The sequence below is a fragment of the Labrus mixtus genome, chromosome 18, assembly GCF_963584025.1.
Source record: "Labrus mixtus chromosome 18, fLabMix1.1, whole genome shotgun sequence".
Lineage (NCBI taxonomy): Eukaryota > Metazoa > Chordata > Actinopteri > Labriformes > Labridae > Labrus > Labrus mixtus.
The window spans coordinates 5943776-5969699 of NC_083629.1; the positions used below are offsets into that span (position 1 = coordinate 5943776).

At 40.8% G+C, this 25924-nt stretch overlaps 1 protein-coding gene and 1 long non-coding RNA gene across 2 annotated transcripts in view; one reads left to right on the forward strand and one right to left on the reverse strand.

Moving 5' to 3' along the window:
- The window catches only part of LOC132993089 (uncharacterized), a 117688-nt gene extending 100491 nt beyond the window's left edge, over positions 1 to 17197 (reverse strand). Inside the window, exon 1 of the long non-coding RNA XR_009676425.1 lies at positions 16923 to 17197. This is a non-coding gene — a long non-coding RNA (uncharacterized LOC132993089). The remainder of the gene's footprint in view (positions 1 to 16922) is intronic.
- On the forward strand, positions 1467 to 13948 carry gabrg1 (gamma-aminobutyric acid type A receptor subunit gamma1). Its single transcript, XM_061063440.1, has 9 exons — positions 1467 to 1790; positions 8612 to 8776; positions 9454 to 9517; positions 10591 to 10811; positions 11087 to 11169; positions 12362 to 12499; positions 12658 to 12810; positions 13060 to 13262; positions 13365 to 13948. Exons 1-9 carry the CDS (start codon positions 1714 to 1716, stop codon positions 13641 to 13643), a joined length of 1383 nt encoding a protein of 460 aa, XP_060919423.1. The 5' UTR covers positions 1467 to 1713; the 3' UTR covers positions 13644 to 13948.
- Positions 17198 to 25924: the final 8727 nt, after the last annotated feature.

Here is a 25924-nt window from a genome sequence, read left to right on the forward strand (position 1 = left end):
CATTTTAATGTTGATGCAGGAATAAACCAACACAAGAGGAATCAAACACTCACTTTAGATTACAATTGTGGTCCATCGTTGGTCCAAACTTTGTGCACAAGTTAAAGTTAAAATTCCCTTTCATTGTAGGATTTAAAGAGCGTGTTAAACTCTATTAACTTCACCATTTAGCCTGCTCCATTAAAGGAAGAATGTGCAACTTTTTGATCCAGTAGATGACAACCAGTGAGCACCAGCATGAAGCCAAAACAAACTGCTGTTTGGCTATACATCACTGCAGACATCAGGGCCATTTGTACCCTATATTTAGAATGTCTTTCATCGTTTCACTTTGCCGTCAGAAAGCCCCTTTGTTTCAGCACTCTGCACGTTGTTCTTCCTGACACTGAGCAGACAGAGCAAGCTGTTATCACGGAGGTCACTGGCTTCCTCAAGCTACGGCCCTCCTACAGGTGAGTGACAGAGCTGAGCTAACCCTGCACCTTGCACTAGCTGGGCTCTGACAAAACCCCCCCACTCCGCTCTCTCAACCTCGGTGTCAGAGTCCGAGCCGGACTCTCTTTTAATCACCTTGTTGCTGCAATTTTAAAAGTTACTCTCTGTCGTAAAGCTATGCCACTTTCTCATTCAAACAATAAAATCACTCTCTCTCTCTTTAATAATAAACTGTTCCACTGAGCGCCCGGAGTTCTTGAAAGCTGGATTTGCAGCGTTGGTCTATTTGCAGTTGTTTTCTAAATCTGTGTCTTTATGATTCAGCATCTTTTATGTGTTTGCCTTTAATGCTGTGGTGTAGACTATTTGCAGCAGGTTCTTTCCCCTGGCAGTGCATGTTATTCGTTGCATTTGTTTTGAACTTTTGCACATTCTTTTGAATTTTCATCATGTCTGAATTTGCTGCATATTTTCCCTAATGTGAGAGGTTTAGGCTGTCCCCAAACATTTGCCCATCTCTGCCACCGTACTGAGCCCTGGTGAGCAACCTAGCTATTTTTGCACAATTGTTTTACTGCTATCAGCTGCTGGCTTTTGGATTTCCTCTTAAAATAAGTAATCAAGGCTACACTCTGCAGTATTTTTTTCAAAAGCAACTCAGCCAAGACTCTTCTAAAAAAAGAACTGTCAGTGCAAAAGGTGTGTTTAGAGCATCACAAGGTAAAAAATGAGAAGATAATGGAGGTGTGTGGATGTGTTCCTTCATGCCTGGAAGTCACCTTGGACTGATGCTCCCCTGTGTGCAGCTTGCACTGGTTTCCAGCACAGAGCACGCTGTTGAGCTCCTGCAGTGTGAACGGATTACACAGCAGCTGCATCTGCATAAAGAGATCCAGTGTTTTTTTTTTCTTAATGCATAAAAAAGGAGTGCAAATAAAGACACAAATCTAGATTACAACCATGAGTGAGTGTTTGAGGGGAGAAGCAGGTAGTTCTGGTCGGTGTGTGTGACAGCAGCCTGTTAGCGGCACTGCAGATGGACTAGAGCAGAGTCAGCTCCCCGGCATCAGCAGCACACGTCCTCCCCCTCCATACACACTCACACACACACATTCACACAGCAGGGACGCAGCTCTCACATCCTTCCGTCGCTACATTTAACCCTGAGCGGCTGCGTAAAGACGCGACCTGCTGATAGAAAGCGCTCCGCGGTTCCCCCCCACCCCCTCTTTACTGTGCCCGGTATAGGTCGTTCGTTTCCCGGCTGAAGATCAGAGGATGAAGCGGCTCTTTGTCACATCGGTGCGGGACGGAGCCATGAACCTCTGGCTGCTCTTCGCTCTGCTCGGACTCTGGTAGGTGTGTGGGTGTGTGGGTGTGTGTGTGTGGATGTGGAGGAGCCCGGAGTGTCTCCATCATGATGAGAGGTGGATGGTTATTTTTTTTCAGGGTGAATGGCTACAGATGTTGCTCTCGTGCCTCTAGGGTGTCTGTGTTCAGGCTGCATGTTGAATTCACCTGAGATCTAAGAACAGAGGGTTATTGTCTGAGCTGCGGCCTGACAGGAGAAACATGTCATCTTCTGTCCCTGGAAAATGCTATAATTCATCAACCTTGGGCCACATGTGTGCGTTTCACTAAACTGTGCGTGTTTTCGCATTCGCCCTCAGGCCTGATCTGTCTTAGTACCACAGCTGTTTACTGTCACATGGTTATCGACAGAGGAATGATGGATGATTTTGGTCCTTAGGAGACCCAGATCTTCATTTACCTTAGCCAGTGGAATCTTTTGTGTGTCAGTCGGTCACTGAGTGTCCTGTGGGGGGGGGGGGGGACAGGCCCTTGATGAATTCCTGCTGAAATCTGTGAAAATCTTTCAGTGATGTGTTGATTAGACACCGTGTTTCTTTATTCAACAGTTCATTCTGCATATTTCAATCTTCTAAGTCATGTTATGCGCCAAAGAAATTATTAACTTGAGCCCTGCAGGACTACAATCTGATAAAATATTGAATGACCTATCATTACATGTGGCAAAATGAAGGTTAAAATTAAAACGTCCACATGATATTTAACCTCTCTTTGATTTTACCATTCTGTGATTTTGTATAATCAATGCAAAGCCAACCAGAGTCCCTTCTGTTGTCATTTAATTAATCGGAGGCGGGTTGGTTGTCTTCATTTTTAGCCTCTGGGGGTCAAACTCCTGTGGCCTGTTGAACCAGCTAAGTGTCCGTTCTGTCTTAAGTTACAGTGTAAAGTCCACCCTAATCCCCTGAGTGGAACCCCGTTTAAATCTAGATACGGTCCGAGTTAAGTTGTGTCATTGTTTGGTTACCACGGAGACGTAAGGTTCATCTTAACTAGCAGATCATAAAGGGCCCTTCAGATAGGAGGCGGCGAGCTGAAGGGCCCTTCATTACATACTAACCAAAATGTTGTCGCACATGTGACGTATTCACTTCCTGCAGCCAATCAGTGAGCAGCATTGTTTTTAAAGCAGTGTGCTTTACAGTGATGCCTCACATGTTTTTTTTTGTGTCTCCAAACAGACTAACGGCAGTATAATGACTTCTGTAATCAGCTGTTAATCCACAAACCGTGACAGTTATGTATTTCATACATGACAAAGCATCATAATAAAGAGAGTTGTGTTGTTGTGTGAATGCAACAGGACACATTCAGAAAAATCACTGCAAGCGAGCGGGGTTGATGACATTTATATCTCAACTAGTGTAATAGTGAGCACTGTGTAATCGTCGTGCACCTGATGAAGTAGCTATATACTCTTCCTACCCGTATGTTTTTTATACTCGTGTTGATACAGTACTGTGGATTTTTCAATTACACATAGCTTTGATAAAACGGCAAAAAACGGTCAAAGACGTCTGACTAAATCTGACTTATCCTCCCGTCTGACACCAGGACAGTATCCTGCTGTAGGATGCTTAGTGACAAATCAAGTAATGGAAGTTGTTTGTCTACTTCTGGCTCAGACACTTACTTTGTTTGTACCAATAGTTTCATTTAAGTGCAGAGTTTGTTTTCATCCTCCTGCTGAAGGACATAAATGTTTCTCTGTTCTCAACTTAAATCTAAGTTGCACACCAAGCGGAAACCTCCAGTCTTGAAAAATGCAGCCAATGCGGAGGTTCACGCCCCCCGTGACCCCAAACGAGAAAAGGGGTGGATGGATGGTAAAAGTTTCTTAAGGTTATCTGTATTCATACAGTCATTTTATTATCTGTTTGTATACCTCTCTTCGCTGATGGGCGTCCACAGGAAGAGTTATTGACAAATGCATTGATGAATACTTATCTCTTGTAATTAAAGTTTGCAGAAAATGAATAATATATGCGTCAGTACGGCTAGTTATCTATTTATAGGGGTTCTTAAAATAAAGTCTGGGGTCTCTTATTTTCAAGGTGAATAGCGTCTTGTGAGAGAACCTTTAGATTAAGTCGTTACACTTTTTAATTGTTTTGATGTCTGAGTGAATAATATAACGTTGCATGCACCGTTTCCCTCAGCAATCATGTCCCAGAACTCTTCTATTTGGTTTCTATCATTCAGTAAATGGTTGCTGACAGTGTCTCAGCTCTGAGACCTTAAGGTTTAACTTTTAACCCGCTGATCGGCTGTGTCGGTTTTAAAGTGAGCCTAGCAGACACAAGAACAGATTACAGCAGAGAAAAGTCTCTGCAGAAGAACTTGCTGAGACACACTGAACTGTTACAGAATCAGTGACTCGTCTTTAAAAGAAGCCTTCCAGGCTCCAGCAGGGAGATTTGGTGAAACTTTGCAGTGTGAGCCTTTAAACTTAAGCTGAACTCGAGCAGAAACCACCTCGGCTCAGTGCTGAAGGCGGTGTCCCCGGTGTGTTACAGTGAGCCTGAGACGGACCTCACATGAGAAGTCTGAATGTAATGAACTAAGTGATGAAACTCCCAACATTTTCAAGAAATATAAAGTCAGTTAAATAAACATCTGTATCAGTCGCTGTGCATTATGCTTTTCTGCAACCTCCATCTTTGTGGATTTTCTCCCATTTTGGCTCCAGACTTCACATTGAACTCAGGTTCTGCAACAAGATTAAACTCAATAAGATTGAACGAGACACATACACAATCTGAGAGATTTATAAGTCAGGTGAAAAAAGGAATGAAGGACAACATGCTGAATCTCTGCAAAGTAAACGTCCATTGAGCGAATAAAAAAAAAAGAGAAAAAGAAAAGATAATTCCCCTGAATTGCTGTGTTTGTTTTTCTTGTATATTCCTATTGACAGTCATGATTATGTTCTCCCCAAAGTAACATCTGGGGACCTGGTGAAACTGCGAAAAAGAAGAAATTCAATGCAGCAAGACAAACAGCAGCTAGGCCGTGCTGCTGTAAACATGTTTCACTCTTTAGATCCACATTCTGCTTCCACTCTGAGGGACCCCTGGACCGTTTGTCAGCTAATCACAGGGCTGACATGTAGAAACAGACAACCAGGCGCACACTCACATTCACACCTACGGACAATTTAAGAGTCACAATTAACCTAACGAGCATGTATTTGGACTGTGGGAGGAAGCCGGAGTACCCGGAGAGAACCCATACATGCACAGGGAGAACATGCAAACTCCACACAGAGAGGCTCCTGTCAGACAGGGATTCAAACCAGGAACCTCCTCACAGAGAGGAAACAGCGCTAACCTCTGCACCACTGTGCAGCTGCAGGAGGCCGGAACTAGAACTAGTCCTAGAAAGTTGTCAGAGATCTGTCATTGAGAGTTGTGTGATGGTTGATTGGAACAACCAGCTTTGCTTCTATTTTAAGTTTCTATTTCCAAGCACCTCAGCCCGACACTGGCTGTTTGCTGACTGTCAGCCTGCTGTGCCAAGGTCCTAAATTAAATTCACACAGTGAATACTGAGAAAACAAACTGTTAGGCTATAGTGCTTGCTGTGCCCCAGTGGGTGTTACATCTGCAACCAAAGACTGAGCTGACATTGTTAGATAAGAGGACTTGTTGACCTATTATTCTGAACCCCATTTTAAAACTCACATACAGCGTCACAATGCTGGATGCCCATCCTAAGCGTGGGCAAAGTTTCAGCTCGAGGTAAATGTCTGTTGGAGTAATAAGTCTGCAGAGTCGCTGTACGGCTTGTTCTGTATATCATAGTCGTATCTACCTGTGGCCCAGTTCTTTTTATTCTCCTTATGGCTGTTGTTGTTGTTGTTGTTGTTGTTGTCTTGGAAAAGTAAGCTTTCTTTTTTGTATTTCTATCCTTTGTTTTTTTAATACTTTTTTTGTAATCTGGAACTGGGTCCAGTCAGTGTTTTGTATTATTCTAACTGGTGACAGAATGAACTGACACAAGGGCGAAGGGCCGTTTGTCAGTTGACTACAGCCTCTGTACATGGGGTGCGCGCACTAACCACTTGGCCACCGGCACCCCAGAATGGGATATATTTGAGATGATTTGCAGGTCACTGATCACAGCCGAATCACAGGCTGAAAATCGTCTGATTTCAGTTATCAGCTGCTCAAACAAATGTGGACTTAAGCATTTGACTTTCCACACCTGGAAACACATTCCCTCCCTGACATTACTCACAGATTTCACCCCACTGTTACTGCTTGCCAAGCTCGCTTGTAATTCAATCTAAGCTTGTGATAAATAAAAGCCCACAAGTGTTAAGACAGAACATCTCTGTTTCTCATGAGGTCACTTGATGGGTTGATCACCATCTTTCCCTGCAGGAGCCATAATGTCCATGTTACTGTGATGAGTTTTTTGACCTTGATGGACCCGATGTGTTGGCTAAGCAAACATGTTGGTTTACATCTCAGAGCTCTAGACCTAAGAGCTCTGAGATGCAGAAATGAGGGGGGGGGGGGGTCGTCATAGCCATTAAGATTCTGATGTCATGTTATCTCAGCAGTTATCTGTTATCTGATGTTCTAAAGCAAACCAACAACCTATTACTGTAAGCTCCACTGAAAGCACAGTTGCAAAAATCATTATTCTAGTTCTGTTGCAGCAAAATTGCAGAGAAATGGTGCAGTTTTTCAAGTTCAGTAAACTCAGCATGTTTTTTTTGTACAGTGTAATTTCTGTTTTCAGGAAGCAGCAGAGATAAGGGAGGTGGGTTTCTGCAGCCTCGGTTGAGGTCATGTCTTTGTGTTAGAAGCCTGGGCTGAATGCCAAGTCTTCAGGTCTCTTTACAGTATCAGGTCGGTGTTCATTAACGGGGAGAAGGCAGAGAAACACCTTGGCACAGACAGGCAGAGTTCAGCCATGTGGAACAGACAGCCTGTAATACACACGGCATGGCAACAGGAAACACACATACAACTGCTACAGCTGGATTTGACACCAAGAATATCCTCTACTGCATTGGATTCACTAAGCATGCAGAGTCTTACTGTGTGTTTGTGAGTGTCTTAGGCTTCTAATCTCGTGTATTTGAATACATATTATTTTATAACGTCACAATGTAGAAACAGAAAATGATTGAAAAGAGATTTTATTTTAATGTATTCCAGTGATCACAGAGCAAGTCGCTTTGTGTTTGCAGAGACAGCTGATTTTGTGTCGTGTTGTTCGCTGACATAAGCACAAAACAAATGCATGCTTTATAAGCGAGATCAGCTCGTTGTCCTTGAAGAGTCCTCCAGCGTTATCATTATTGTGTAAAAGGGTCCCCGCCCTTTGTGCGTGTAACTCCTCAGATTCAGTCTGTGTTTTAAAGAATACATGCAATGTGCACTGCAAAGCATTGATGAATACTTCAAAGTAAGGTTTCCATGAGACCAGAATTTTAAACTTCAATATCATACCAGTAAAACTCAAACTGTATTGATATCTGTTTGGAAACCATTGCAGCAAAAAAAGAAAACTAAGGCACCAGAAACTGGGTGATTTCACATTTGTGCAATTTAGACAGTGTCACCTCCTCTGCTTCCTGTGTGCTTGTAATGGATTTAAAGGAACTTTTGTGAGAGACCAAAAGGTCTTGAGAAATCAGTATTTACTGACCCGTGAATATGAATGGACCACCGCTGCTCTCTGTCTTTCTCGCCTGGCAACCCTTGGGGTTAAAAATATGACTGGAAATCAGTGTTTTGTTCAGCTTCTGTACTTTCTGTTTTATCAGTCGTTAAAATAACAGAGATGTATCATTCACAGATGGCATCACTATGGACTTAAAACAGATACTGTACCTCACCTTAAATCAATCTAGTAGGTCCCAAATAGCTGAAATAAAAACAATGCAAAGCAGCTTTAAAACTGTTGTATTAAATAACTCCTGATTATATTTATATAACATGAGCCCGCCAATAGATCTCTCCTATCTCTTCTTCTGCAGTCGAAGAAACTAAAACTATTTTCTTCTTTTTTAGGAGCTCAAGCACAATACGCCTACCTTTTGATAAGACTGTTGACTGACAAGTTCACAAGTGACCTTGCTGGTAACTGGTACCCATGGTTTGGGTTTAAAAAATAACTCAGGTTGGCTTCTTTATTCAAATGGGAAATCATACCCATAGTGTGAAAAAGAATGGACGTAGCTTTAGTGATGTCATCTGTTGGTTTCTTGAGCTGAATTTTGAAGCATCTATTGGAAATGCCGTCTCAGACTAACTTTTTGCCAACCTAGCAACAGGCAGAGAGGTGGAGCTGAGATGGCTCTTTAGCGTCCTAATCATGCATAACTCTTTACCTTGATAAAATCACAACAGATGAGTCATAACAAGGCTGTAAGAAATATGGATTTCTGCTGTAAAAATTGACATTTTAATATGGGACCTTATATGGATTGCATGACTTTTACAACCAGCCTCAAGTGGACACTCGAGGTACTGCAGCTTTCTGCACTTCTGAATTGGGTTCAATATTCAATATTGTTCTCACTTTAAACTTCAGAGGCAGGCTTACATGCAGACACTGATACTAATGCACAGAGTGATGTCAGTGTCTTTATGGGGTACAGTCAGTGGAAAAGCTGTAAGTAGTAGAAGATGATCCGTCTTATATCCTGTCAGTGTGACAGTTTTCAAACGCACACCTGACTCATAAATGCATCAACACTGTTAATTATTCCTGGCATTCAAAAATATATTTAAAAACTTTATTTATGTATTTCTTACGTTTCTGTTTCTGTGTTTGTACCTCACAGTGCAGCAATCAGCCCCAGTAAACAAGACGACGAGGACTATGAAGATGTGCCCATAAACAAGACCTGGGTGTTATCACCGAAGGTCTATGAGAGCGATGTGACTTTGATCCTGAACAAACTGCTGCTGGGATACGACAACAAACTGCGGCCCGACATTGGAGGCAAGTCAAGTTCATCCTCCGGATATGTCCTTTGTTCAAACTCACAAAACAAGAGCTCACAGAGAAAATGGGGAGTTCAAAAGAAGCTTGTTTATGGTCATGAGCAGTGTGTGTTTTTATGTTGTGTCAGTGTACATAAATGCTGCAGGAATATTTTTACATCATCAATATTTAAGGTTTTTCAAGATTGAATTTGAAACTGCACTGAAAGAAGTCATTACAGTCCTTCCTCTCCTGAATGAAAACTGATTCAGAAAAGAGAAAAGTTTCTTTTCAGGAGTAAGGGTTTTATACTAACGATGGTTACGCCCTGCAGTCAAACTCTGCCATCATTCCTCACTGAGTCTCTTTCCTCGGTCCAGTTATACTTTGACAGCACCAACATTGCAAAAGATGACCACCTTTAAAATATGCAAACTTGAAGGCAACTTAAATGTCAAAAAAACACAAATAATAAAAACATATTAAATTTACTGACAATTATGGACCATGGCATTTAATCAAGTCAATCTAGTGATGACAGGCGGAAAAATGAAAAATGAAGTTTTCTGTCAGGGCTCATTTAGTGATTAAGGTTGATAAGACAGCAGACATCTCTTTGGACATCCATTAAAAAACATGTACAAGCATGTTGATGCAGTCTTTGTCAACACAGTATGTCTCCCTTTGTGTTTCAGTGAGGCCGACAGTGATTGAAACAGCCGTCTACGTCAACAGCATTGGACCGGTTGACCCCATCAACATGGTGAGACTGCTTCCTGTTCTTTCCCCTTTCTTTATTTACTTATGCTAATTTATCATTTGAGGAGGCCACATTGATAATGTGTTTTCCCAGTTAAAGGAAATTCTTAGAATCCACCTCTTGGGACTACAATAAAAATATAGGAAAATCCATCCCATGGTTCTTGGATTCAGTCTCTCAAAAATCCTCATCATGGGATTTTTTTCTGTCACAAAACATGATTTCAACATCCAGTACCCATACTGGTTTTTCCTGAGGCAGGAAGAGGCAGACAAAAAAGGAGAGAAAAGGCTCATAATTGATTTGTCTAACTGACTTGTTGGATTGTGTGCCCCCCAAAAACTTGGAGATAATATACATTGAAAAGTTGATAGCCTGTTGGTGGAGCCTCAGAAAGCTTTTGAAGGTCATCAAAGTCATGAGGATTTTCTATCTGGGAGCCAAGCATATTTGTAATAATGGCTTCCCCAATCACTCATGGGTAAGATTAAAGCTGGGCATGGTTTGAATAATTAAAAAGAACATTACCAGTAATGAAACCAATAGCCTACTGTGTGTGATAGCTTATTTATTATACTTTCAGTCATTCAATTCTGTCAGAGGCAGCACTCAGTTGCACAAAATCCAACACCACGATCACTCATTCAAATGATTTTTGCACAAACACATTATAACTTTTAACTACTTCAAAAACATGATACTTGTCTACCACGCAACACAGTCTGTATGAGTTGTAGCTGTGGTTGAGGGCCAATCACACGTTGTATTAGACCCAACACTACTTGGTACTTGGATATTTTATAATCCTGTTTGGATACCAATCAAGATCTTGCATTGACAACTTACAATTCACTTAGCAAACGCTTTTATCCAAAGCGACGTCCTGGTGACGGGGCCAATTGAAATTGTACAGGATCACATCAATAATTACAATCTAAACTAGGGGGTAAAGGTTATTCCCTGACTAACCCTCCAACCAATACTTACTTTGGAGCTTTTCCAGTAATGATGCCACATTCAATATGGTAATCAGTTATTTGAAATCGACTTGTATTTGCATGGTTTTCTTGTCATAGGAATACACCATCGACATCTTCTTCGCCCAAACATGGTACGACAGCCGACTGAAGTTCAACAGCACAATGAAGGTTCTCATGCTCAACAGTAACATGGTAGGCAAAATTTGGATTCCCGACACCTTCTTCAGGAATTCTCGCAAATCAGATGCCCATTGGATCACCACGCCCAATCGCCTCCTGAGGTTGTGGACTAATGGAAGGGTCATGTACACACTGAGGTAGGACAGTTTTGCAACCAGTTTTCTAACATCACTGGTAGTCCTTTTTAAAATGTTAAACTGTCAAAAACCTTTGTTGTGTGTGCAGCTTTAGTGTGTTTGCATCTGTATTCTTTCCATGTAGTTATCTGTGAGATGACCCTAATATGTTAAAGTGCTATCAAATTGTCCTTGTTTTTTTACTGCATATGTCATAAAGTACTTTTTAATATGTTCATCTACACTTAGGAGGGAAAAAAACAACCCTGAGTCTTGCTTCATTCTGTTTCTGTCAGGTTGACTATTAATGCGGAGTGTTACCTTAAGCTGCATAACTTTCCAATGGATGAGCACTCGTGTCCACTGGAGTTTTCAAGCTGTAGGTGGTCGAAACATGTTCCCCTCTCATTTTTTTAACTGCCATCTCGACTTCAACTTCAGTAGCTTGTCCAGTGAGAGGGGCTTCTGTTTGGGCCAGCATAGTTGCTAAGCCCTTGTACCTTCTCCTTGCCAAATGGCCCATCTGCTTGAGGCTGCCCTCTCTCAGCCTGTACCAATCTGTCATTTGCTCCACCAGCAGAGAGAGGAGGTCACCCAGTCCCATTTTCTCTGACAGTCCTAATGAATTATGCACCCTCTCCCAGTCTGATTCATGCTGTCTGTGTCATCCTTCATTCGTCTCCTGCATTGTGCTTTAGCGTCTCATGTCTTGTCATGATCTTAATCTTCCACATGCTGGTGAAAAATGCAAAGACCATTTCATGGAGTTGAGGACAAATTTCAGAGCTAGCACAGTCACACAAAATGTCATCAAATGGGCGTTAATAAAAAAATGCTAAACAACTACAAAGACCTTACCAACAAAGACCTTTCGTCTCCCCTGTTGCTTTCAAAATGGAAGCTTGAGCCACCATTACAAACCCATAATATCATTAAAACTTAAATAGGCCCTGAGCTTAGATTCATTAGCTAGCTAGTAAGCTACAGCATCGTATTATGGTGGTAATTAAAATGTTATACAACAGTCTTGATTGTTTCCTACCGTGACATAAGTGCCCTATCAGGAAGCACTTTTAATTTTAGAGGACACTGAAAAGACACATGGCTCATAGTTTAGGTATGAGAACTTCCACAATTTGGGTAAAATATTTTCAAACATTGCAAAGATAAGCCTTGTTTAAAATGAGACAACTTTGAAGCATTACAAGCTTGAGTCAGTAGAAAATGTTGTTTCACCAACAAACAAAAGGTTAAATACAAAAGGGAGCTTCATTCCTCCTTCAAGGTGTACTCGCTGGGAGTAAGAAAAAGCTCACCATACAAAAACAACCTTCTATTCACGATCAAAGGCATAGATTCACTAATGCACATACGGTTAATTGCATTTTGCTCATTTGAAGACATTCATTGAGACTGGGCTGGTTTCTATCCATCTTCAGTGCTCCCCTTTGCCTTGCCATGAAGCGATCTTCCCTCTTGATGTTCATTACAATGAATGGCAGATATGAGCTCCTTGTTGGCTATTTAAGGCATCAGTAAAGTAGATGCATTCTTGATTCCCCATTTTTCAGATGGTTATCCCAAGAATGAGATCTTGTATAGGTGGCAGAGACGTGCTGTGGAGGTGGCAGACCAGCGGTACTGGAGGCTCTACCAGTTTGCCTTTGTTGGGATGAGGAACACCACTGATGTGGCCCACACCCAATCAGGTGAGAGATTATGGGCATGTCTGCTTATATGTTGCCAGTCTTTAGTTTTTCGGTGAGGCACTGATACTACAAACATGTAGTATCAGTTTAAGGAGGAGTGAATCATTTAACATGTCAAATCGATAAAAAACATTCTTTTTCTACCCTTGAAATTTTAGGAGAATACGTAATCATGACGATCTTCTTTGACCTGAGTCGGAGAATGGGCTACTTCACCATCCAGACCTACATCCCCTGCAGTATGATTGTGGTCTTGTCCTGGGTCTCCTTCTGGATCAATAAAGATGCCGTCCCAGCCCGCACATCTCTAGGTTTGATATCTTTCATTTAATACAGAATTAAGCTGTGACAGATGCCATATTTTGGTCGTACCAGTAATAGATTGTAAAAAACAGAGGATGTATGGAGGATTTAGTCCTCTAAGTGGTCGGTTGGGGTTAAATCCAACCTGTTGCTCCCTTTCCCTCATCTCATTCCCCACTTTTTTTTCCTGATTTCCTGCTCTATCCACAGGTTTTCCAGTTTTACTGACAAAGTGCTTTCTATGACAATCCATTCAGGTATCACCACTGTGCTCACCATGACAACTCTAAGCACCATCTCCAGGAAGTCCCTGCCCAAGGTTTCCTACGTCACTGCCATGGACCTTTTTGTTTCTGTGTGCTTCATCTTCACCTTCGCTGCCCTCATGGAGTATGGCACACTGCACTACTTCACAAGCAACAGACAGAGCAAAAAATCTAAAGCCAACAATAATGCACAGGTAGACCATTGCTTTCTTTTTCTTTTCTCTGGTCATTGCTGCTTGAACGCCCTAAATGTCATGGTAACATGCTTAAGAGGCTTTTCTTTTTCCATAAAACAGAAATCATCCAGTATGGTGAATATCCGTCCTGGCACATCCCTTCTGCAGATGAACAACATTGTTCCCTATCACGAGGAGGCTGACTATGCATACGAGTGTTTGGATGGAAAAGACTGTGCCAGCTTCTTCTGCTGTTTCGACGACTGCCGCTCAGGTGCCTGGCGTGAAAACAGGATGCATGTGCGGGTTTCTAAGATTGATTCTTACTCACGAATATTCTTCCCTACTGCTTTTGGCCTTTTCAATCTGGTTTATTGGATAGGTTACCTTTATCTATAAAAACCACCACCTCAAAAACACAACTGGAGTCTGACCACTGCAAGCATTTCCAAGACGTCAAGCTTCTCTTTAAGCAGCGATAATAATACCTACCAACGAGTTCGGCAAAGAAAGAAACACACAAAATATGAACAGTGCCTTTTTTTTCCTGACTGCACATATGCGTTGTCATTGTATCCCTCAGTCTGTCCAACACATTGTTCAGTGTGCCAAGTAGAAAATCCAAAGTGAATATGGTGACCCTAGAGTCTTTTTATCAAGTACCTAATTAAATATTCCTCACAAAATAACAGGAATCTAAAAAAAAATAACTTTAATAACCATTGACTTTTGGTCTAACTCTATCCTTGGGACAAACACTTTAGGCTCCAATTTATGATAAGGCTCCACCTTTGTTTGTTCCTTCCAAGACAACACACACAGTGGGATTGAATACATTTTTAAGCTTTGGGGGTCGTTTAAAAGGTTTTGATATTGGCAGCATCCTGTACAAAAACATGGTGTTTATTCTTGAATATGTGCTTTTGAGTTCCTAAAAAAATCTGCAAGCAAATTCCTTTTTGGATGCCCCAATTGTATAAAAATATGCCCTTATGGTTGGCCATTGGGTAAGTAATCGGATAATGAGACCTCTCTTATGTAGAAAACATGTTTTAGGCAGATAATGGGATGAGGGCTGTTCAGAGTCATCTTCTGTACTGCCAGTTTCCACAGAATACGTGTGCACTGCTTTCCGTCAGCGCCATGCACTACGGACCTGATCGCACCCTCTCTAGTCGATGCATGATAATGGGCCCTTACTCCTGCCCCTCCAGTGGAAAAAAAAACAAGATACAAGGTCCTTTATGGGTTAGGCAGAGAGATGTGTGACGTAAGAAGATCTTGCAAATCCCTTTATGGGTTCTTCTTAAGGCCCATTAGGTACCTTTAAATGGTTTTATAGTTAATAGTATATTTCATGATTTCATACATGAACTTTACATTGAACCAGCATTTAGAACTGTTGCACCATTAATGCATCCGTGTCCACCACAGCTCCAGTTCTTTCCATGGGATCCTAAGCCCAGCTGACATGGGAACACCAGCCATACCTATAGGTCCACAGAGAGACTTAACATTCATAAACTTGGTCCTTTCAATGTGAAAGATGCTCCAGCCTAAGTTCTGCAAGAACTCTGAGGTCCCCTCTTTATCTCTAAGGATTATCCCAGACACCCTGCAAAGGAAACTCCACAATCCTATCACAATGAGTATTTCATAGGTAAAGATTGGAATGTAGGCTAACTAGTGAATTGAGAGCTCATAAAGAAAAGACCCTGAGATCCTTGACGCCTATCCTAGTGGCATTGACTTATTGCAAATCCAAAGAGGGCAATGTACTGTGTTCTTGCCTGTATCAGGCACAGGAGACCACGTAGATTAAACAAGATCCTCTTTTACCTTGTGCACATGCCCTTTAAATGGTGGATCCCAAGATTTAATAAGAGTCCTAAATGTTGCAGTCTACTGGTGGCCTTGAGGTAAAGGAAATTACTACCTAAAAAATGTGTTTCTGTCACAGCAAAAGTGCTATACATGTCGGTTAAATATGTAATCATAATCCGTCTGTTTCTCAAAATTGTTTTTATTTGGCCTTTGACTAGATGCCAACTAGTAAAGTGTTGGGTTTCTTATTGCCAGTTCAATTTCTACCTGTTATTTCTGCAAAGTGGTCCCATGCTAACAGTACAATTAGCAAAGGGTACTCAGCTTTAAAAATACAGAAAACTTGCAGTGGTTGGAAATGTAACCCCTCAAAATTCAAGGATTTAAATTGATTCTGAGTCAATTATGAGATCTGATACTGGATTCAGATTTAACACATAACCCTCGCTTTAAGAGCTCTGACCCAAGAAATGTTTGTGAAAGTCAAACTCCAGTCCAAACAGAGGAGAAAATGCCATCAAACTGAAAAGAAAAAAAAAGCCCAGAAGTGAATTCACTCTTTGCCATCGTGGTATTGATATTGTTAAAAAACTGTGGAATGATGGAATATTGTTTGGTTACCTAAAGGTATGTTCCCTGATTTCCTTAAAGAGGCTTGTTGCTCACATATTCTCAAGAGATTAAACAAAACAATTATACATTTAAAATGTAGACAGAATTGGTCACTATATGAAGAAAAAACAGGGAGTATATCTTTGTACATTTCAACTCATTGTTCACTGGGTTCTATTTTTCTAGATAAAAACTCACAGCATTGTGATTGGTGAGCTCAATCTGGGTTCGGCTCAGCTCAGATACTACTGCATGGATGAATTTGTAACCTCTGTCTAACAGTGAATTATTAAGAACAATTATGGTTGTTTTTCCGGCAGCCATTTTTTTGATATCTCATGTATTCAAAAGGTAATAGAACTGTCACTGATGCACTATTCAGGCTAATGCTCATACACCCAAAAACATTTCTGCTCTACAGTTTTCCCAACATGTTTAGGGGAAAATGTTGTTCTTTACTATACAGCTCATTTATTCCTTGAAGTTTCTTTTATACAGTTTCATCGCATGCAAAAAAATATGTGGAATCCATCTTGCTGTGACCCCGCAAAGAATCTGAAGCACAGGGAATGCATATCATAATATTTCCACATTGTTTCGTCAGAATTACTCTCCAACACATTTGCAGTACAGCCTCCTTATATCTGCTTTCAGTAGAATTAATGACAAATGCCTTAAAGAATTTCTTTCATTATTACTTTTCCACCATGCATAGGCACAGAAATACAGTTAACATTTCTTCACAAATGGCAGAGGTTCATAATGTTGAAATATTGTTTGGCATCATCTCTGAATTTTTGGTGGAAGTGATCAGAATTAATAGTGTTTCTGATTCTCACAACAGTAGCGTTCACAATGGCATTTTAATTTAGCAGAGAGGGGAGCTCCATGATGAAAAAAATGCTAATTAGACAATAAAACAGTTGAACTAATATTGGGCATGAAACTGAAGACAATAACTGTGAAGAGTAAGCTCCATCCAACAGAGAGAGTATGTAGCTTTCATGCCTTGGTTGATTAAATCAGAAGCATCTGTAGATTTTGTTAAGACACTCTCGAACAAGCAACTAAAAAAATGTTATGCAAGGAGTTAATGTTAGCTGCTTGTCTGTTAGGTCAGGGATTATTGTACTTTGGAAATAATACATAAAATATCATCAACATAGAAATGGCCAGGGGCGTGTCTGGAGGGGCGGCATGGGCCCCCCTTGGAATCTTAATGGCCACCCCAAAATCCTAAACTATGATTGGCTATTTGCCTTGTCTGAGGCGGGACTCTCCTGTAATTATTCAGGCTGTGTTGCAACAGACTGCAAGGCATTACTTTAAAATAAAAACTTAGCACGTCTATTTCATTAGACAGGCTTATAGGAAAGGGATGAGTCCCTTAAAGATGTACAAGCAAACGCCTGCACATTGTCTGACTTCCAATTATTTAACTATCAATTTTTCAGTTTCAAAAATGTATTTCTACCAATGTGATACGACAGATCTCTTAAGAAAAACTTTCAAACCACAAACATAATAATTAATACTTTATCGATCCCGCGAGGGGAAATTTGTTTTTACACTCTGTCTAGTTAACATGCTACACAAACATAGGCCGAAATACACACACATGCGCAAACAGGATCCTATGGACATGCAGTAATGGAGAGGTCTCAGAGTGAGGGGGCTGCCCACAGTGGGTGCTCCTGAGCTGGTGGGGGGGGGGGGGTAGGTGCCTTGCTCAAGGGCTCCTCGGCAGTGCTCAGGAAGTGGACTGGCACCTCTCCAGCTACCAGACCAATTTCCAGACTTTGTCCGTGCTGGGACTTGAACCGGCGACCCTCCGATTCCCAACCCAAGTCCCTACAGACTGAGCTATCTAGCAAGAAGTTTACAGTTTACTTAATACTCGTCCTTTTTTTGTGGTATAGAAAAGAAGGATTAAAAACAGACAACTACACATTAAGGTGTTTTTCTTATACTTGTGTTGAGACGGATATGGGACACATGCAGACGCAGCTACAAAGAAAAGTGCCACACCAACATTGCCCATTAAATAACTGCAGACAGGCTGTTCCTGAACTTCTCATACACCAAAGAAAGTGTCAGATACGATTTAGTAGCATGTCCTGTAAATGTCATGTTGCACATTAGTTCGGATTGAGTCACTGCTCTGAATGTGAGAAAGTTAAAGTACTAAATAATCTACAGAATGACTTTTAACACTCGAGATGCTGTTTCCATGTGTAGAGGCCATATCTCTGACATTTCAAAGGTGACATAACTGGCAATAACCAAAACATTTCAGTCAAATTTAATCGTCTGGTGTTCCCCTACACAACGAGCTTTCAACCATGCAAACCTTACAATGAATGTACTGAAAGCCACATGAATCTATGCAAATATTGTTGCAGTCGTTTTCTAAGGGGATTGGATGCGTTTGAGGGTTATACTTTGACATTTAAAAATGTACAAAGTTAATTAAAATTGCATATTGTCATTGATCACTGGCATTTAAGATGTAGTAGAGATATATAAAGAAAATGTTGAAATTTTGCCAACCAAAAATCCACCAGGAAGAAAACTATAAACTAAAACACCTGCACAGCCTTTATTATTATCTGCTACAAAGGGGTGCATACGGCTGGCTGCGCCACTTGAAAAGCTTTTCACCCTAATCAGGTCGTAATCATGCATTTAGCGAAAACGGTCGAATACTGTTAAGTGAATAAACTTTGTAAAGTGCTGGTGTGATTGAAAAGACTCCTCATTTTAAGACAACAAGAGTCCAGCAGAGGAGGGCAGTGGGACGCTAGGTAAATTTGTCACAGGCTGTAGGTCTGTAGATCACCATAGTCTGAGAGTTCAACTATCGTACCGGTAGCTAGCAGGATTCTGAAAGCTACATGGTTAAAACAGTTGTTCTAGAGAGAGCTGTCCAGCTGTCACACAGGATGACAGTTTCAACCAGTTTCAGAACCCCTCAAAAACAGGCCGCGACTCTAATACACCAGTGTGACTTATATTGTGGATTTCATGGTAACATCACACATCAGTGTTTGGCTACACCAGAGGAGGCTGAGCTACATGCTTCCACCTCAGCTGCTGTTTATTAGCTTCATATGACTTTAACATCTTGTTAGTAGCTAAGACATAATCAAATCAAGGAACACATGGTGTGACAAATATTTAAAACATGTAGCATATATAGTGCAGCAGGCTTGGTTATACCTGTTAATGCTAGGAAATTCTGTAGATACATGGGTTGCAAACATTCTTCTGATTATCACCATGAGTGTGCTTTTGAAATTAACACATTGCATTTTAATACAGTTTACGTCTATTTAAGATGCTTTATTTGTAAATGTATTTGTTCCTATTGGGTGGAGGGGTGGGATAAAAAATTATAAATGGGATTTCCTTAATATTTACATTAACACAAAGTTATTGACAACATAATCAATGTGAGCTTCTTTTGTTTGAATATCATCGCTGTATTGCTGACTTCATTAATTGAAGAATATAATTTCAAGAACTTTTCACGTTTTGACGGAGCTGTCTTACCTAGAACTTCCACCAGATATGTGTGCATTGCGTGTCCGCTCCGTTAAGGATCCGTTGTCGTCAACACCCACAGGTTGCGTTTTCAGAGCGTAGCACAGAGCAGCAAGGCCATCAGCTGGAGTGCCAAGACTTGACGAAGGAATTCCCGCTTTAATTTTACAGATTAACTCGCAACAGCACTAGATAATACGATGTATGTGGTAAAAAAAAACATATTAAACCATTTAAAACACATCAAGAAACACACATACAGTAATTTTTATTCTGAAAATAAACCGGATGTTTTAATGTTGTTTTGGTGTCTGACTTCCTGTCCCACTCGATCTTTTCTGTAGTAAATTGATGCGCTGTGCTCTGGCATCTAGCAAAACTAGAGTCATATCTTCTGAGACAGAGCTGAGACACAGTGCATCAAGGGTCCGATCTGAACACGCATCTGGTGGAATTAAGGCTTTAGGGCTAACACTGACGTCTTCTTCCTGCAAATGGTAAGACTGTCGGTTGAACTCTCTCTAAGGCCCCCGGTTCCCCCAGTTCCTCAGCTTCAACACTCCTCTGTATTGGCTTCAATAAATGATTGTTTTAATGCTTTATGTTTAAGAAGTGTACGTTTGTATGGCTTTTCAAGCTTTGTAAGGTGTAACTCTAAATGATTCATTCACATGCATTCACAAGCTGCTCTGTAACACCAGTTTTGGTCGCATTGCCCTCCTTGTATGAAGCTCAAGACATCAAAATCGAATGCTGTATTTTTCAGCCAAACAACCTCAAAAAACATGTTTAATGATCTTGTGAAAGTGAGAGCAAGATTGTTTGCTGTACTAGTTATAGTGATTGTCATACTGCTATGTATTGCATTCAATTTAAGCCATATAAACTCATCTATTGTCTGCGTATGAAGTCATTCTCTGTAAGTGTTGCTCATATTTTATTGTGACTACTTATTCAATACACTGTGAGAAAATAAAGCAGTGCCTGGAAAAGTCCAAATGGTCTTATTCAACTTCATTTTGATCTGCATTTGTAGAATGTTACAATGCACAGCAGCTACTTACGAACAAATGAATCTAGATATGCCACCACCTGATCGATTTGGACAACATTACCATACTTTTTATCACATGGAAATCACAGACAATTGGACTCAACCTTCCCTTATCCCACAGGAGACCTATGCCCAGTTACCCGTCTGTAGAAACCTTGATCTTTTTAAGCCTGTGAGGCTCTTAATGTAAACTGGTCAAGGAAAATACATTTGGTACATACATTCAAGATCTCCAGAGGAATCATTATCATGGCTTGGTTGAGCTTTAATCTTTTTATACAGGCTCAAGTAAGTTGTTATATTTTGGGCTAGGACTGTAACCTACTCAGAACTTAGTCGATCACATTACTTTTCAATAAGATGCTTCAACAGGCCACAAGCTGAAATGCGTCTGTAAGCAGCTGACTACTTTCTCAGGGTTTAATGTTATATCGCCTCCATTTCGAACAATCCCATCAGTCTCAGGGGCTGCAGAAGAAGTTAGCAGCAACTTAACGGCAGCTCAGCTTGCAGCCCCCTCCTGAGAGATCCTGTGGCTACCTTCCTGATTTTTCCTTTGCATTGCGTTTTGGTGCCAGCCACAAGTGGACAGATGATTAATTACTTTTTTATGTAATCTGTCAAACATCAACATGTAACCTCTACTATCTGAGAAAGTTAGCATTCTGATATTAGCATGTCACTTCTACATTGCTAGCTCCACTATCAACCCTAAGTGTTGATCAATATTTAATTTAAAAAACTTGAAGGGTTAAGTTGTTGTTTTTTTGATGGATCTTTTTTTGGAGTAAAATTTCATGTTGTGGAGAATTCCAACCGAGGGTGAAGGCTTTGCAGATCAGGACTGCAGAAGGTGACCCCCGACCTCTCCATGTAACACTCCCAAATGCTTACTTCATTTCCAAGGAACAGACATTTAATTGTTGTCATATACTGTAAAGCAAACCTCTGACATGATGTTACTTACTCTTGTTTTTTTTTTCAATATGTATCAGTATTTGACCTGTTTGTCTTTAGTTCTGCTGATTCTGAATTTGACTTGGTTAGACACTTTATCTTGGTTTTTTTTAAGTGCTGCTGAACACAGTATATATGAAGTTCTTATTACTCACACTTAGAGAGCAAGCAGGGACTTTGTTTTGCTGAGTTGATATTTCAGCATTATGCATCACACCATGAACACATCCTGTCAGCAAATGTTAACACCTAGAGTTGTGTAATGTTTTGGAGAACAGCAGGAGCAAACCGCAAACAAGTTTGACCTTTAGCATTTTTATCTTTGGCCTCAAGCTAAAAAAAACTTGAATCTGCTGCATATTATTCAATCACACAATCACCACAGTTTCCAATGTCTGAATGTTGAATCAAAAAAGGAAGCTCCTTACTGCTAGTACCTTAAATGTTCAATATTTACCCTGACGCCTTTGCTCCCCTCTAGAAATATACACTGTGGGCACTGTGTTAGTGGCTCAATCCAAGCTCTTTAATATATACGTCACCTTTGCTTTCCTGGCAGGAACAATAAAAACTCTAAAACCTTTGATTAGTTTCTGAATATCACCCTGCCAGCCTATTAATATTGCCAGGGCTATGCACAAACATTATTTTGTTAAAGTCTTTATCATTTCGTACCTGTTCAGTTTTTCCTTGATTCTTTTTTAATTGAAATGTAATTATGAAACATGGGGTTCAAGGGAAATCAAACATTTTCTGCATTCAGGCAATCTGCTGAGCTGCTGGGTGTAATATCACTTAAAGCTGTGTGGAAGCGGTGACTTATTTCCAAAGACACTTTGAGGTTCCTTTTGTTGTTTACATCCCACATGCTCCAAGTCGTGCTTCTTTCTCTCTTCATTGTAAGGTACTAATTACCCTGCACGCTGAGTGGCAGAGAGCAGTGGTGTCTGAAAAAGAGGATGAAAATAAAGCCAACTGTCGGCTCCTGGTGGGACATGATTATGGGGTATGAAGATGTGTGAACTTGAAAAGCTCCCACATCCTAGTTAATGAGAGTACAGTGTGAAATGTGGATTAGATACATGAGACACTGCAACAAAAGATCCCTGTGTGAACACAAAACATATACAGATGTTCTGGCAGGGAATATAATGTCCCAGCTTTCATTCAGTTAAGGAATCTGAAGTCATTAATTATTGAACTGCCATACAATCATATTTCTCAAACATTCAGGGCCCTATTAGAAGAATGTAAAGTGCACAGTTTAAAGACATTAGCACAAGGTTATTTTGTGCATATCACACCACCTTTGTCAGTTAAAACAATGCACAATCTGGGTACTAAGTATGGTGCTATCACACTGAACCAAAAGAGAGTAAATGCAAAACTCAGAGACAGGATGAACAATCAAAGTCATCTTAATCATAGTCAGGGTTTGGTACACAGACGATCAAAACACAATAAGTTATCCAAAGCAATAGGTGAAAGGTAAGTCCAAAACACACAAACGGCATCTCTGCTCTGACATAGACTGAGTTAACCAATGCAGCAAACTTTTTATACGAACACCAAAAAGGGCATAATATGGGCTCTTTAAGATGATTAGAAAGCATACACTGTGGGCTGCATAGGTTCGCAAACGAAAAGCAACAAAGAGTAATGCCCTTTCTAAAGCAGATCTAAAAATAAGCTTAAGAAACTCCATCCTTAAAACGAATGTTGGGCCAGTACGCTATATTTAGAACATTTTCAGCACATTACTTTGCAGCTGGCAAGCCACTTTGTTTCAGCACTATTTCTTGACGCAACACGATGGCTACAATGTTCCTCCACCTGCAGCGCACTGAAGCCATCTGAGTGCTCTGAGTGTTAACAGGCATCTCCTGTGGCTAATACACTTAACGCGAACCTCATACAACCCCACTTCAATTCTATCATTTAAGCATTTTTTATTTTCTTTTATGTTAAACTGGCTCATGACTGGGTGCTCTTGCGCAGATTTGGGTCCAGTTCACACCTCCCTTTATTCAAGAGACAGTTCAGCTGACAGTTCATGTACTAAAAGTATATTTTTCTGCCTCCTACAAATGGATTTTTTCAGACTGAATAACAGGGAGCACCCTCGCTGTCAGTCACTCTGAAGTCAGACATCTCTAATCTGCAGAGGGCCACAGGTCACCGTGCCTCTGGAGGGTTTTCTCTTCACACCTGGCTGATTGAGATGAAGTCAGCGTGTGTGTGTGTGTGTGTGTGTGTGTGTGTGTGTGTGTGTGTGTGTGTGTGTGGAGGATGTGTCGTGTTGCTATTCCATTTGTTCATCTCCGCTCTGTAAAATTCCTTCTTCTCTAGGTGACAAAATGTGAGATGGCTATAAAAAATGAGACGTGAAAAAGAGGGTTTTTTTCATGCACTCCTTGATCCTGAGTGTTTCCTTGGCATTATTTAGTCATGCATAAAATAAAATAAAAAGTGTTGAGTTTGCCACCGTGAGCGTTGAGAAATGCACTTTGGTTTGGTTCATCTTCAACCCGCGTATGAGCTGCACACGGAGCATTGAGCATAACTTCCATCATATAATCTCTTAATTTCACTTGTCTCTCTTCGCTGATGCGTTCAGAGAAACTGAAGGAGCTCACTGAAGCTGACGGGCTGCGCAGCATGACTGACTGATCACTCCTGCCTCCATGGCTCGGTCTCCCTGTCTGGTGCAGGTGCTTTCAGAGGGGATTATCGATGTTTGTGTGGGTTTCCTCTTGCATGAAGTCAGGGAGGGAATTACAGGTGCCTGGCATTTGAGCACAGCTCTTTAGGCCAATATGTATCTTTAAAACTTAGAGATATATGACTTTAACTCCAGCAGCACAATGCCTGAGTAGGTATAAAATGTGCAAAAAGAATCAGCCGATCTCAAAGTGATGGGCTAGGCCATGAAGGACACATTGCGATCATGTTGAGCTACACAAAGGAGTGTGACACATCCATGGGGGTTTCTCAGATGGGGCCTCGAACATTTGAAAGATACGTTACGACTTAACAGTGGGCCAGGCTTACCTGAACATTTCTGCTGGCTCTCTAACAATTTGTTTCATTGCATCTGTGTTTGCTTTCAAGTCTCGTCCTTTGAGCCTGCCTGAAGTCTTTCCTGTTTAACGGTTTGATCCTCCTCTCACCCCCTGCATGGTTACGTTTGCCTCACTGATTGATTTCCTGGTTTAAATCTCTGCTTGTTACTGGATTCAAGCTGACACCGGGGATGTGTGGATCAATATCTAAATATCGATGCTACAAGTACTATAGATACTACATCCTTTTTATTGTGTTGAAGACAGATGGCATGTGCATTACCTCTAAAATTAATTATCGTACAAATCAATACCAGAAAAGGTTCTCTTCTCTTTTTCTTTATTTCAATAAGGAGTGCAAATGTATGTGCAAAATGTTTTAGTGCATGTACTCTGTATCCTCTCCTGCTTTTAGTCGTGTTATATGCACTTCCACAGCGTATGTGTCATGCATGTAAACACACTGCTTACCTAACAGTGGACTTGTTTACTTGGCTATTTGTGTAGCACTTCCTGCAAGGAGCGCAACATGTTTTCCATTAACAGCATAAAAGAAGCAGCCACAAAAGTACATACTTAAAAACAGATGGTTGCAAAACAAATCTGTATAATCGAAACGAGGGAGCGGATTTTTTTGGGGGGTGCAAACAAAAACACAAGATGACCCAAAACGGCTAACATGTAGGGTGTTTGAGTCATGGTGGAGAGAGGTTAAAGCATTTTATTGGAGGAGTATATCGGTTTACATCCTGAGGGATATACAGGTCTGATTGTGTGTTCAACGGTTAAACTCCATCCAGCACAGAAACATGAATATTAAGAGAGGAAAGACCTCATTTTTCAAAGTTTACAAACACCTTGTGTGACTCCAGATTTATTTGGGTGTGAATAATTCATTGTGCTGACAGTTTCGCACTTAAATGAAGCCAGGATAAGGAATTCAAAGGCGCACTCACTCACCGTCTTCATTTAAAGGGGGGCAATCAGTGGAAAAGCCTCAATCTGTGTGAATAATAGATAAAAGGCCATTTTCCTCGTATGAAAAGGCAACGACTCGTCCACGTCTTCACCGTGAATGTGAGAACAGAGCGGCTGCTGTCACTGACGCTTTTCTCCTCTCACCATCCTGTCACCTGGACTCCCACTTCCTCTCACAGACGCCACTTTTACTCACTATTGTGTGATCACTAATTAACTGTAAACTTAATTATCACACAAATGAGATTCTACCTGTTCGCTTATTATTTCTGTGGGGAAGTTAAAGGTGCCTTATTCCCTGAGGCTTCATGTCTCCAGATACAACTCTTAAAAGAATGGGACTCTGTTCTCCACAAGAGAAGATAAGCTCCTTTAAAATGATTGAAATGTAAAAGAAAATCATCTCTGCAGGCTTCAGGCATCAACACAGTCTCTTTTAGCCCTGCAGCTTCTTTCACTTCTGTTTCTTTTAAAAATATGTTTTAAACTAAATCTCTGTATTTCTTGCAGGTAGCTCTATTGTTTGATTCCTGCGGAGTAAATTCACCTGTCACACAGAGAAACTTTCACACCTAAAACTGAAACCAGTGTGTCATCAGAGGTCACAGCAGCAGTATCATTTCTGATTTATATATATTCATTTTGATAAA

Bases quoted from the DNA above. Each gene is read 5' to 3' on its own strand.
- gabrg1 (XM_061063440.1), top strand. From the start codon at position 1,714: ATGAAGCGGCTCTTTGTCACATCGGTGCGGGACGGAGCCATGAACCTC. The intron at 8,777-9,453 runs GTCAAGTTCATC...TGTTTCAGTGAG, and splicing joins CGGCCCGACATTGGAGGCAA to GCCGACAGTGATTGAAACAG. The intron at 13,263-13,364 runs GTAGACCATTGC...TCCATAAAACAG, and splicing joins AAGCCAACAATAATGCACAG to AAATCATCCAGTATGGTGAA.